General features: G+C 31.5%; 1 protein-coding gene across 1 annotated transcript; it reads right to left on the bottom strand.

Moving 5' to 3' along the window:
• Positions 1-2516: 2516 nt before the first annotated feature.
• LOC107839011 (carotenoid cleavage dioxygenase 8 homolog B, chloroplastic) lies at positions 2517-13750 on the bottom strand. The gene is made up of 6 exons (XM_016682338.2): positions 13357-13750; positions 11714-12457; positions 7468-7664; positions 3235-3424; positions 3023-3125; positions 2517-2813 (listed from the first exon to the last, which is right to left on the bottom strand). The coding sequence occupies exons 1-6, from the start codon at positions 13648-13650 to the stop codon at positions 2668-2670; spliced, it is 1674 nt and encodes a 557-aa protein (XP_016537824.1). The 5' UTR covers positions 13651-13750; the 3' UTR covers positions 2517-2667.
• Between the last annotated feature and the right edge of the window lie 1122 nt (positions 13751-14872).

The raw sequence follows: 14872 nt of genomic DNA, 5'->3' as shown, positions 1-14872 counted from the left end.
TGAATTAACTGTTGAAGTTAAGAGTCTCTCAGATGAAGTTAGGGACCTCACCAAGAAACTTCTAAATTCCTATGCTACTGAAAGTGCTCATATGGACATGTTTCTCATGTCCTTTTCCCCCAAACCTCCATCTACTTAAGCCACGTAGACTATGGTTATCTGTTTCTTTCTTTTTCACTCATTGTGGCACGTGATAGTTACTTAAGTAGTTTTTTCTATGTGTAATGTGTACGATATTATCTTCCTTTTTAATGAAGTAAACTTTTTTTTTGTTGTCTACTCTTTTCTATTTAGCTTGTTCATTCCTGGCAGTGTAGCCTTAATGACCATGAATTAGCTTGCTTTGCTTCTTACTTAACTTGGTTTACTATTTTTTCATTTTAATGATGCCAAAAGAGGGAAGATGCTCTTGATTGTGCAAAATTTAGTTAGCCGTACAGAAGGATTCACAGGGACCAGGTCCTTGTGACAAGGGGGGTCCATTATATAATGGTCGTAGAGGGAATTCTTAAGTAAACTATAGGAACTTGGTCCTGGTGACAGGGCGAATAGTTTGTCATCATAAAAAAAAAAGAAAATGTTAAACTCTTGGAATTTTGATAAGGTATAATCTATTCCACAAAGGACCTAATTGATGGCCAAAGTCAGTATCTATGGGACCTGGCCCCATACGAAGTTGCTCTCTAAAGATGAAAATTGAGTACACTAGAGAAAGTTGGTGGTACTGCGTAGAGGTAGGCAACCTCAACCAATGGGAGAAGTTCAAGGTTTTATTGTCTCTTATAAAAGGACTACTCACACACAACAAAATCGAGTTTTTGCAAAATCAAGATTTTTCTCACAAAACAAAAGTCATCTCATATGAACACTGCTCATACCTCAACAGGGACCTGATCAAGTGTTCACTTTGTCTTTTATCTTTGCTCTCATATTGTAAATCTACTCTTGAACTATAAAGGATAGTAGATTCTCAACTTGTCCAAGTCTTAGTTTGAGTCGTATCAGTTAGAGTTAATTGATTGAGTCACTTTGTATTTGGTCAAGTCTTTCTTTCCACTTTGGGTGGTACTTTTGTCCTATGTAGAGTTACTTAGGATTGGTGACAAGAATTAGTCAGTTGAGGTGTAGTGGAGTTACTACATTCATCTGGTAGTAGAGTTATTACAAGAGGTTAGGATTAAGAGCTTAATTTCGTTGTGATTATTGGAGTCTGTAATCACCTTGTTGCTTGGAGATTAGAGGAGTGTTGAGAAATTCTATGAGACAGGTGGTGGTTTTTCCACTCTTTGAGTAAGGAGGCTTCCACGTAAATATTGTGTGTACTTTACTTTCCTGCATTATTTTTTTCTTTATATTCACTTTACTGTATTTATTGGTTAAGGTACCTGGAGCCCTTGCGCTTGATGGACTCATACATTTTATCAGATAGAGAAGTAAAAACCTGTAAAGTAAATCATGGTCCACGTAACCTAGCTGTTCTACTTCTACAAAGAACATAGCAATCTTCTCATCTAAGGAACACATCGTTGTTTGGCCCAATTTTATCATACGGTTTGATATTTCAACTAATACAAAGAATCTTTAGATGCAATTTTTATAGATCTTAACCCAATAATGTTGCCTTCCCTTTTATTTGTAAAATGAATGCGCTTCACCTTGTTGTAAGACATATTGCCAATAAAATACTGTTGGTATCTCTGTAACAGCATGATGAATAACCTCACAGTAACTTCTATAGCTTGAGCTGGTAAAGTGAGAGGTAAGTTGCAGAGATATTTGTATAAGTTTGACTTGAATTGGATCTACCAAAGTTCTTGATTCTTCATATGGACTTGTGACGAAGACAAATGTTTTATGTTACGGTTAACATTGTATTTTCCGAGTTCTGCTGCAGAAGTATTTAATTTGTTACTGAATCTCCTTTTGGGAACTTGTTTCTAGAGATGAGATTTCTTATTGATCTCATATGTTTATTTGGAATGCAAGTTTTAAATTAAGAAGTCAGTTATTTTTTACTTTGATTTGGAAAACGACTCAATCGAATTGAGCTGCCGTCATAGTGGATTATGACATTAGTCTGAATACTTCGATCTGACACAATGACAATAAGTTGATTGCAACTCCTCAATTCCAGAAGACAATTCTTTTTTGGTATTATGGTGGTGCGTGATAACTACGTAATGTCCTTAATTTCATCCTTTCTAAAGATACCAAGGGTATTTCTAAAGATACCGAGGTCAGCTTACGTGCACCTCGACTATTTCATTGGGTACCTACTATCTTCCACCTACCCGACTAGCGAGTAATTTTGTCCACCAAGATGTGGGTAGAAGGGAAGAAATCCCCTATTGTTTTGCCTCTATTAGAATTTCAACCCTAGTATTTCATGGTTTTTACTTACCTCGTTGATTGCTAGAGTACATTCTTGGTTTTTCCTTGTTGAATTTGATGTTTTAATCAAAGATCTCTCATGTGAACTACTGATGAATGATCATTTTAGAACGTATGCATTAATATACTATTAATATGGATAAACACTTTCTATTACTGAGAGTAAATATGCACTAAATACTACATTAGCTATGCAAGAACTGGAAAACTTAGTACTATCATCTTGTTATGACTTGCAAGCTGTATCTGGCTACATGTCTGGGATGTGGGGTAATACTATTTCTTCGGAACCCAACAACCATGCAGCCCATAGGGGAGACCATAAGGAAATTTTGCTCTTGCAATTTCTTCAAATGTTGATCCATCCAGTATTAGAGCATATCCTTCTCCATTCTTGTCACTGATCATTGAGATTACAACACCTGCATAGTTCAAAAATGTTACACCTTGTTAAGATGTTGCAATTCAATTACTTGTTTTTTGTTTTATTTTATGTTTTAATTTGGATTATCACACTTTGAATTGCATAAGGAAAAGAGTACTTCAGTGCAAAAAAGTTTTCGCTATGCATCTGAAAAGGGCCTGATCACATTAGGTCTACCATGAATAGATACAGTGATAAATTAATTACCTTCATCTTCCTCGGTTGCACCCGGACGAGCCACAAAGAATGGTTCAGAAGGCACAGCACCATCATCATACCAATTCTTTGCCTTTTTATCAAACAAGTCGATCTGCAAAGTATTGTCATCAGTCCTCGGGTCAGTTATTATTTGATCATGAAAAATAATAATTGTAAGCATTAGTGGGGGAAAAGAACAGAAGAGAGCAGAGTAAACTAGCCTTAGTGAGTGTGTTGGGGAAATTACAAGGCCTCTTAGCACCACAAGCATAAGCATATCTGTATTTCTTGCCTAAATAAGCAGGATTCATGCTGCACATATCCATGCCTCTTCCGTGTTCATTTGGGTCCAATGCTGCTTCTAATTCTCCATATGGACTCCCATCTAATGGTATTCTGAATCTCCCAACTCTATCACCAAATACCATTAAACGAAAATCTTTTATCTAAGTATGTCAAGATTATTAATTAAGCTTTAATTTCTCTGAGGATACGGTTGTGTAAGCGAATATAGACATCCCGTAACGCATTTTTAATTGTTCTTTTCTGTGTTTAATCATTTGTTATCTGAAGTTCACTAGCTCGACTAATCTGAATCATGTTAAGTAGGTTCACTAAAGCGTAAATCCCATCATCTGTGGGTGTTAAGTATAGTTGAGAAAAATACTACTCCTATAAAAGAGTGGGCACGCGAGGTTAATAATAGATTTTTCCCAACGACGAAACTTATAAGATCAAATATATTGAGCTTAATGCAAACTACCAAAAGAATAAATCATCTTCAAAGTTTAAAAACTTGTGCTTTAGAGAACAGGACAATATAAACCTTTCTTAAGTTCAAAAAAAGTTAAAAGAGGAAATTAAAGAAGCAAGATAGTCCTCTTGACATCATCGAATGACTTGTACTCCCTTTGTTTCACAATAAATGAATTGTTGGATTTTAGCACACATATTAAAAAAAAACATTAAAGACATAAATTTAACACAATTTTCCAGTTTTACCCCAAAAAAAAGAAAAAGTTGAACTTGTAATACCTTTTCACAAGTTAATTGGTTGTCAAATCAATAAGGGTAAATTTGAAAAAAAAAATTCAATGATTTACTTATTTTGAAACACCAATAAATACCTCAATAATTCACTTATTCTGAAATGGAGGGAGTATTATACATGAGAAAACAACAATTAAATTTCTTTTTCAGTAGACCTTTCTAGGACTGTAGGATGTTGACTCAGTACAGTAGTTTTTATGTTCAAAATGGTTGTTATCCATTCATGCAAATAAATTAATCAGAACAGGTAGTTTTCAAGAAGCCTTTATCTTCCTTGTTTGATGACACAAGAAGAAGACATGCTTAACTTGTCTAGTTAGTATTTAGAAAAGGGACTGCCTTTAACTTATGCACGCTATACTCTAGATTATTTTTTTCTTGCGATTTCTCATCCTATGTATGTCTGGTTCCTCCTTTACAGCTCCAATTAAACTGGATTCACGTCGTGTAATTAGGCTTATTAGCAGGGGAAGTACTTCCTATTAGGATTTGTTTCATTTCTATGATTCTAATAACTCGAAACCTCGTATGGGTGGAGGAATCCTATGTATTCATCGACCATAATCATATACTTGGCGGTGTTTAAAAAAAAACACTAATATTCAGTTTGCCATATTATAGCAGGTTTATGTCTTATTCTCTAAGTTGCTAATTCCACGGCATGGAGAAGATTACGTATAGTTGCACTCCCTCCATCGAAATTTATGACATATTTTAAATTTTGAGAGTTAAATTTCTCTGTTTTGATCATACATTCAGACGTACAATCTTTAAGGTTTTTGAAAAATAATTTACATATTTATGAATTACACAAAAAATAATAGAAGTCACAAAAATTAATAATTAAAATATTTAAGGGCACACAAATAAATCACAACCAAAGACTTTCGTGCTTGAGTCTCAAAATTCAAATTATATCATATAAATTGGGATAAAAAGAGTACCCCTTCGATTAAAAAAGAATGACTTACTTTTCTTTTTAATCCATTTCAAAAAGAATAATCTTTCTTTTTTTGGCAATACTTTAATTTCAATTTTCCATATGACATGTTTAGGACCACAAGATTAAAAGATATTTTGGTACATTTAACACAACTTTAATTCAAGGCCACAAGATTCAAAAGTCTTCTTTATTTTCTTAAACTCTATGTCAAGTCAAAATAGGTCATTCTTTTTTAAACGGAGAGAGTATAATATTTAGGTGGTCTAAAACACTCAAAAAAAAATGTCATACAAAATTGAAACGAATACGTACTAATAGTTATATACTCCCTTCGTCTCAAATTATGTGTCATCATTTGATCGGACACGATATTTAAGAAATAAGTATTGACTTTGTTAAAGTTACAAAATTACCCTTCTTAAAAAAAGGAATAATAGTATTTAAAATTAAGTGGACCACTTTTAATTGAAAAAACAAATAAAAAAAAGGAGTAATAGTATTTAAAGTCAAGTGGGACCACTAAAGGTAAAATTGTAATTGTGTTTTTAAAAACTTACCAAATAAGAAAATGTGACATTCTTTTTGGACGGACCAAAAAGAAAAGGGTCAAAATCATTTTTCTTCCCCAACTTTATCTTAAAAATCAAACTCCCCCCTCAACTTTGAACAATAATCATACTCTCCATTTATCCTAATTGACTTTTTTAAATTCCTATTTTACCTTTTATCATCAATTTTTTTATTCTTTTTTTTAACTTCTTTAAAATCATCATATTTTCATTTTAAAAAAATTCATATAAAAATTTTTTCATAAAAACATAAACACTATTCATATAACAAAATTTTCATAAAAACATAAACATTATCTTCTAGAAAAAAAAAGTAAGAAATATATAAGCTGATGATGATCTTCATGAAGTGAATTAGCATAATAAGAAAATTAGTTTTATTAATAATAATCAAAACTATAATATTTATTTTAACAAGTGAAAATAATAAGTACTACTAATTTTATAAATATATTTTAATTCAGAAAATACAAACAATAAATGAAAGAGATAAGCTTCTAGTACCACCCCGAACTATGGTCAAAGTTGTTACGACACACTCAAATTTTACAGGGGTCTTATTATTCCTTGAACTCAAATTTAGCGTATTTTTATCATTTTTTATGCTAACGTGGCACCTTTATTACATAAAATGGAGTCCATATCAAAGGTGTCACGCCATCTAAAACGATTGACAAAAAGTATCACATTAGCTAAAAAGATTGACAAAAATACGCTAAATTTTAGTTTAAGGGGTAATAGGACCCCCGTGAAGTTGATGTGTGTCGTAACAAATTTGATCATAGTTTAGGGATACTAGATATTTTTCTCGAATTAAAATAAGGTCAAATATTAAAGATTATATTTATTTATATAAATTATAAAATATGTAATACTCTATTAATAACAATCACAACTTATTTACTGATATAGAAAATAGATAATATCATTTCTTATCACTTGATCCTCATGTTAAAAATAAATGTTTTAGTTTATCTGCTCAATTTGTGAAATCAAGAGAATTGTATTATGTTTTTTTTCTACTGTTTAGTGTTAAATAACTATATAAAGTAACAGTATAGACAAATTTAAAGTTTTAAATTATCATTAATAAGGTTAATTTAGCAAAATATACCTCTAAGTAAAATTTTCTTAAGAATTGTGTTATATCAATAAAAAGTTAAGTAATACGAAACGAATTTAGTAAGAGAGTGATAAAACACAAAAATATACGCATCCATGTACATATATATATATATATACACCTAGGGGTGGGTTGTTTGAAAACAAGTTATTCCGGGATTAGTTATTACAAAATAAATTGTACTAACATGTATGTGTGATAACTTATCTCATCATTGTAGTATAAATGGTGCGACAAATAATTTTGAAACTACCTAATACATCTAATTAAACGAAGGATAAATAATCATGAACTTTATCTATGAATTATTATAATTATACCTCACACCAAACGACTCTTTAATACATATAATACTAAAATAACGATCTTAAAAAATAATATTGTATTTTGTGATAAATTTATAAAACATATTAATTTGCGTATAAAGTTAATAAACTTAAATAAAATGCTACAAATATCCATGTTAAAAAAATATTCATTACATATAATATAAAAAGATATTATATAAATAGAATTAAAATTATAAGGGTAAAATGGACATTGTATGGGATAAAGGGGAGTATAATTATTGTTTAATGGTGAGAGAGGAGTTTGATTTTTTAATCAAAGTTGAGGGGTGAAAATGATTTTCATCCAAAAAAAAAAATAGCGAGACATAATTTGAGACGGAAGGAGTATCTTTAGAAAATCTAGCACCGGAACTAACTAATATTTTTTTTATACAAAATTGAAAGGCGCACGTTGGCCAAGTTTGTGCAATTGTACGTACCTTGCATCGGGCAAGACGTCGCCTTTACCAGCATAGGAGCGGAGATTGTCAAGGCGAAGCTTGTCAAGGATGGTGGTGTCGGCGCTATGTTCACAGCAATCTGCAATAACAGCACTAACTCTTCCATCTTCGTCTTTTTCCTCGTATCCATTTATGAAGTGGAATGTCACGTATAATGGCACTTCTACACTTGCCACCTTTTCATTTTTCAATTTGAAAATATAATCAAATTATTATTTCAAACAATAGGATATCAAAATCTTTCTTCCCTGTAATTAGATTAGTACTATCGTAAAGATAGTTCTAGCTAATCTATCCTGAAGATAGTTCCAGCTTACGAATAAAGAGAAAAGTTACATGTTATTAATTAGAGTACTAATTTTTATTTTTATTTTTTGGTTTAAACCACCCAGTGTTCAATACCCGCTTTTAGGAATTCGACTATATCCGGATTTGCCCCGCGCCGGGCCCCATTTGAGGGAGAGAGCTCCCAACAGAGTGTTTGTCCATACCCAAAGTCGAACCCTCGACCTCTGGGTAGGTTGGGGCAGCCCCTTTCCGCTGCGCCACCACTGCTGTTAGTAATTAGAGTACTAATTAAGTACATGTACTTCACCCGTTTCATAATACTCTTGACACTTCTTGACCTGAAATACACTCGGGGTCGTTTGGTGTGAGGTACTAAAACATATAATTTCGGAATAAAATAATAGTTTTGGGATAAAAATTTTAGTGCATCGTTTGGTTGCTAATATTCGAAATAACTTATCACGAAATTAATAAATAGTACCACGATAAGTTATTCCACACATATGGTGGTATAATAATCCTAACACAATTTATCCTTGGGATAAAACTATAAAATGACAAAATTACCACAAATCCTTTGATTAACACTTTTCATTAAATATATTTATGTGTGTGTGTATATATATATTACTCTACTTTATTACTATAATGTGAGATTTCGGTAATCCTCGTATCAAATCTTTTTATCAATTTTATCCCTAATTTAAATTTTAATTACTTTACAAATTTTCATCCATTTTGATAAATTTAAACAATTATATGAGCTTATTAAATGCTACAAAAGTGATGAGTCATGGAAAAATGATAGTGACATTATAAAAACTATTTATACAATCAAATTCAAAATTGATGCAAGGATTTATTGTCTTTATATTTTGTAGAAATATTTATTAATGCTACTTTAGATTTTCATTTCTCCTAACAAATTTATCTTGCACAAGTAATTAATATCTTGACATTTCCTTTCTAGCTTAGTTCATGTTTAATTATTAAATAAAAAATTATTTTTTATATATAGCTAAAAGTATTTGAATTTTTTTTTTAAAGTACAATTTAACTCCAAAATATGATACTAAATAATGAAAAATGAGATTAACTATTTTTCACACTTTTTGATGACAATTTTTTTTAACAAAAAATGGGATTATCAATATTTTATACAATTTAGGACAATATAAGTAATTTAACATGAACTATTAAAGCTTCGTACACATTTAAAAAATATTAACATAAATTTTTCAACATATATTTTTAGAAAAAAAAAATTACTAAAGTTAAAAAAAAATAGTAACTTTTCAATTTTTTTGCATGGTTTAATATAAGGAGAATAATTAAGCTCAATAAGGTGAAGGGTATTTTTGTAAACAAACTATCAATTCTTAAAAAAATGTAATGGATATTATTTTTGATACCACAAATCAAATAACCACTAAAAAATAATACTAGGATCTCTAATCTCAGGACAACTAATCCCAGTATAACTAATCTCAACATAATTAATCCCAACATAACTTGTTTTCAAACCGAACGACTCCTTAATAATTTTAATAAAGTTAAGTAGAGGCGTTATGGTGGACTCTTCTACTTATATGAGTCTGTATTTTGGATCCTCTTACTCACCCTTTTGTCAACTGAACCTCTAAACTCAATAAAATTCAATATTTTAAATCTTATTTTAGTGTGCGTAATACAATTGCCTCCACGTTAATTTTCATGACATTTTTAAATGCTCATTAAATTCCACATCATTTTCAAATGACACATAAGAAATTAAATATTGAAATGAATTTAATTAAATAAATAACTTTTATGAATTATAGAAAATTTTCAATAATCGTGTTGTTGATGTTTGCTCACAAATTGAGCATCAAATTCATTCCAAATAGTTGAAAATCCTCTCCAATTATTTTAAATTTTCAACTATAAATTGACATAGACAAGCACAATGAATTTTCAATTTTTAATTTTGAACAGCTTTGACAAATTCACGAAAACTCATTTATTGCTCTTCAAACTTGAACTTCAAGCTTTTTCAAACTTATCCATGGAGTTCATTAAACTTTCAATATATCCATTATCATTCACTTTCAATTCAAGTCCAAATTTTAATCCTACAAAAATGAAATGTTTGAATTGAGAAAATAATTTACAAAAAAAATTAAAAAGCCTCCAACGAAGGGGAAGGAAATTTCAAAGAAGAAACATAGATTGTTTTTTTTTTTTCTTTTAAGTGTGGTGGAGGAGGGGCCTAAAGAAGAAGAAAAATGAGGTGGGGTGGGGGTGGTGCAGACGGGGTGGTGGCTGACAAAAAAGAAGAAAGAAAAGAAATTGAAGGGTGGGTGGGTTTGGGGTGGGGGCAGAAGAAAGAAAAAAGTTAAAGGGTGGGTGGGTTCGGTGGGAGGGGGTTGTAGGTGTGGAAAAAAAGAAATAGGTTTGGGTTGGGTTGGGGGGGTGGGACAGGTAAAGTTTTATTTTTTTTTAAAAAATATTTTAATATAAAAATTACGAAAAAAGCATGAATATATCCCTTAATTTTAATAAATTGTATGGATATATCTTTCGTTATATTTTAGGTACAAATATACTCTTGCTGTTAATGAAAAGGTACATATATACCCCTGAACTTTAATAAATGATACATATATACTCTTTGTCATACTTTAGGTACAAATATACCTTTGAACTTTATGATGACTGGTGCAAATATACCCTCCGTCATACTTTAGGTACAAATATACTCTAGCCGTTAGTGAAAAGGTACATATACACCCTTCTTACTAATGTCATGACACGTGTCACAATCCTATTCATTTGGCCTTTTTAAATTTAATTTATCCCAATCCACCCAGAATAATTCTAATTTGACCCATAATTCGATCCAAATAATAACCCAAATTCGATCTGATCTAATAGATTGAGAAAGAGAGAATGAATATGCGTGAATAGAGATGCGTCTTGAAGATTCTATTAGACCGAGTCAGGTTTGACTTATTATTTGAATCGGTTTGTGGGATAAACTAGAATTATTTTCGGGTAGGATGGGGATAAATTAAATTAAAAAAGGACAAATGAACAAGATTGTGACACGTGTCTTGTCGTAAGTGAGAAAGGTATATATGTACCTTTTCATTAACGGTAAGGGTATATTTGTACCTAACGTATGGTGGGGGATATATTTGTACCATTTATCAAAGTTCAGGGGTATATATATACCTTTTCGTTATCGGTAAGAGTATATTTATATCGAAAGTATGATGGAGGGTATATTTGTACCATTTATTAAAGTTCAGGGGTATATATATACTTTTTCATTAACGGTAAGGGCATATTTATACCTAAAGTATGACAGAGGGTATATCTTTACCATTTATTAAAGTTCAGTGATATATTCATACCTTTTTCATAAAAACTATGTTCACTTGGTCCCAAGTGCGTGTTATCACACTCGATGTCCAACTTAGCCATCTTAATGCCACATAATTTTGATCAATGGTCAGAGGGATTTAAAACAATGAGTTTTATTGAGTTTAGGGGTTCAGTTGGCAAAGAGGTGAGTAAGAGGGTCTAGAATACAAATTCATACAAGTAAAAATATCCACCAGACCATTTTGCCTTTACCAAACTAACCTTAATAAATTTTAAGTCAAAATAGGGGTAAAACTAAAAAGTGCTCTTAAGCACTTAACAACAAACTAAGCCAAAAGTTTATAAGCCCATCCGAATAGGCTCTACTACTATTTTATGTAGTTTTTTAATATTAAAACAATTCTCTTGATTTACTTAAATAGACAAGTAAAGTAAAAAATCTATTTTTGATATAGAGATCAAGTAAAATAAAAAAACGAAGGGAGTAATATTTTGTAGCTAGTGTTCTTTAGATAATTTTTGGGTTAGTGTAAAAAGAAACAATAATACTGGGGAGCAAGAAATGACTTACAATGTTGCCACTGGCTTTACACATAACATGCATGAAGGCTTTGGAATGAGGGTGCCACTCAAACTTATAGAGGGGTGTGGGCTCAGCCTTTAATAAATTTTGGGCACAATACCTTAGTGGCATCTCCGGCACAATAATATAATTTTCCGTCACTGGGAATGAATGGACCCATCCTGGTGCTGGTCCTCCTCTACAACTCACCCTTCCTATATACTTCCTCTCATTTGTCCCTGCATCCATTCTCACCACTAAATATCCAGGATTAATCAAATCTGGTATCAATGTTATAAACTCACTATCCGTGACAATTGGATGAGCTGAATGAATTAGACCACCCAACGTGTCGCTATACTCAAATTTCCCCATTGTGTCTAGTGTGTTTGGGTCAATCACAATTGAACCTTTTATGGTCTCCGTCAGGCAGACTACTCGTCCGTCCCCGAGCTTAACGACTCCGGTATTCGCGTTATCAGTTAGGGATGAGCCGGAGAGTAATTTGGCCATGTCACCTATGTAGGCTAGGAAATTGTCTGGCTTAGGTACTTCTGAAAATTCTCGATAACAAATTTTGTTATTGCTCCTTGCTGCTTTATATGCCTCCGATTCGACTTGTCGATGACCCATTATTAGACGTCCGTTTTCGAAATGAAGACGGACTAAGGTGGCGTAACCGTCAAAAAGATGCCGGAAATTGTAGTTCCCTATGTGCCATTGTCCTGGACCATTTCTTAGGTACGTGCCATTCTACATAGACAAGAAAAACATGAATTAATTTCATTTTTGTTTTGTCTCTTGTTTATTTAGTACTACTCCTATTGTTTTGGCAGAATATATAAGTAAAAGAATTTTATGTTCTGGGATTTGGACTTGGAATGTGCCATAACGTGGACGTCTTATTAATTAAGACAAAAGATAAGGAAGTAAAGGAATATTTTATTTTTACAAAGAAAATTATAAAGAAAAGAGGTTGATTGTATTATTTTTATCTTCTCAGATCTTAAATATTCTTGTAGTTTTAATTCTATAACATTCTTTATCACCTTAATGAAGAGAACGCCCTTTGCTGGACACGTGTAATGTGCTAATTACCACTAAAAATATAGCAGTAGGAGGACTATGATGAGGTCAGAACAAGAGTGCTTAGAATTTTAATTGTTCTTCTTAGCTTCTTGACGTTTAGCAGAAGAATTTCAGAAACCTTTTGTTTTCATATAAACTTTTTCCCTTTGCCATTAGTTGTAAGTTACTTCTACTTGTCATATTCTCATGTCTTATCATCAATCCAGCATCTTTCTTTATCTCATATCGGAGAGATATGTATATCTAAAGATGATAGGTGCATGGACTCAAGTCATGACTAAAATAGTGTAAATTTGTAAATCTTCTGTCCAAAGTGAACTTTGAAACTAAATCAATCTAAAAAGTGTAAAAGGGTATACACATGCATCTTTGATCCCAATACTTTTGTTTTAAAAAATAAATAAACAAATAACAAGTGATTCAAACATAAAATTTAAAAAGTAAGCCTCCTATACGAAATGAAAAAATGCATGTAACAATAAACGTTAGCACTATATGCATATTAAAAATTTAACTTATATACACTATTAGTGACATTGTATTATATTATGATATGAACATACCAGCCACAAGGGTAACTCGCCTTCAACGACGAGTTCTCCTTCCCATCTTTCTTGGCGCACGCTAGTCCATGCAGCGAGCTTCTTCTCCTTCTTAGTTACATGTTGATCTGTTGGTGGCACAATTACAGGCAATTGGCTAGCAACCTTTGTAACCAATTTGAAATCCAAATTTTTCTTGTTTTTTTCGTTGATTTTCACCTTTGATCCAAAATAAGGTTCATCTTTGTCATGATCAAATCTGTTGGGAAGGATCTTGTTACAGTAAATTTTGATTGCTGAAGAAAAAGAAGCCATGGATGCGAAGAATATTAGAGCACTCTCTTAATGGTCTATTAACTTTATAGAAGAAGAAAAAGAGAGAAATGAGAGTGGCGAGAAATATTAAGTTGGATGCTTAGATTTATAGGTAAGTTTAATTAGAATCTTGATAGGTGGAATTCCCTCTTACTAAAAGACATGCTTACACAATGATTACAAATTAAACAAATTATTTATTTTTATACTCCATATGTTTCAATTTATGTGACACGATAAAAATTTTAAAAGTTAACCACCGTTGGATTGACTTTTGACTTCTTTTAATTGTTTTGACTAAAAATCAAGTGCTTAAAAGCATTTTTTTATTTGTTTCAAACACTATAAAGTGCTTAATTAACTGTTTGACTAAAAAAAACTTTAAATAAGAAAATGAACTCTTAAACCTGTAAAGTTTGAACGTGAATTCTAATATAAAAGTTTAAAATTTTTTAAAATTATTAATGATTACTTGAAATTATGTAATCTAAATTTTAAGTTATGTGGGGAGAATAACTTTTTTTTTTCTATAAAATTACAATGAAGTTGCGGCAAACTTTTTCTGTTTGTTTGATAGCACGGAAGCCATCTACTGAAGAAAAGCATTAGGTCATCCATATTTGATATAGATGATTAAATTAGCACAACCATATAATATATGTATAGTACAAACTATTTATAGCGATCAGTAACACATATATGGTGTGTTTGATAGGAAAATGTTTAGGGTAGAACTGGATGAAATGGAGAGATGGAATAGTAGAGGGGAGCTAAGTCCGTAATTTGTAAATATTTAAATACAAAAGAAATCATACGAAATTAAGGCAAATTAGGCTATCGATCATTGCTTTATATATTGTTATATGTACTGATCGAGTAATCTTAAGTTAACTTAGCTAGGGATGGACGCTCCTTTCTTCGATTAAGTTTTTTTAAACTTTAGTTTAATTTTCATTTTTCAATAATGTGTAGCGAATACCAAACAGAACTAATATCGCGCGGTTCGATTTTTTCTTCAAGTTCAATTCATTTAAAAAAAAAAAATGGTTTGTAGGTATTTATTTGAATTGAACAAATAAAATGTAATATAAATTATGTTTTGAATTTTTTCCATCTATATTTACTTCGAGCAACAGCCACTGCCAATTGCCAAGAAAGTAACTAAGCAGTGGCCACTGTATTCAACTTCTTCTCCAAAGTATGCCATTACATCCTTTTCGCT

Source organism: Capsicum annuum, chromosome 8 (assembly GCF_002878395.1).
Source record: "Capsicum annuum cultivar UCD-10X-F1 chromosome 8, UCD10Xv1.1, whole genome shotgun sequence".
Lineage (NCBI taxonomy): Eukaryota > Viridiplantae > Streptophyta > Magnoliopsida > Solanales > Solanaceae > Capsicum > Capsicum annuum.
The sequence above is the reverse complement of the archived record's forward strand: the minus strand, read 5'-3'. Positions and strand labels throughout refer to the sequence as shown.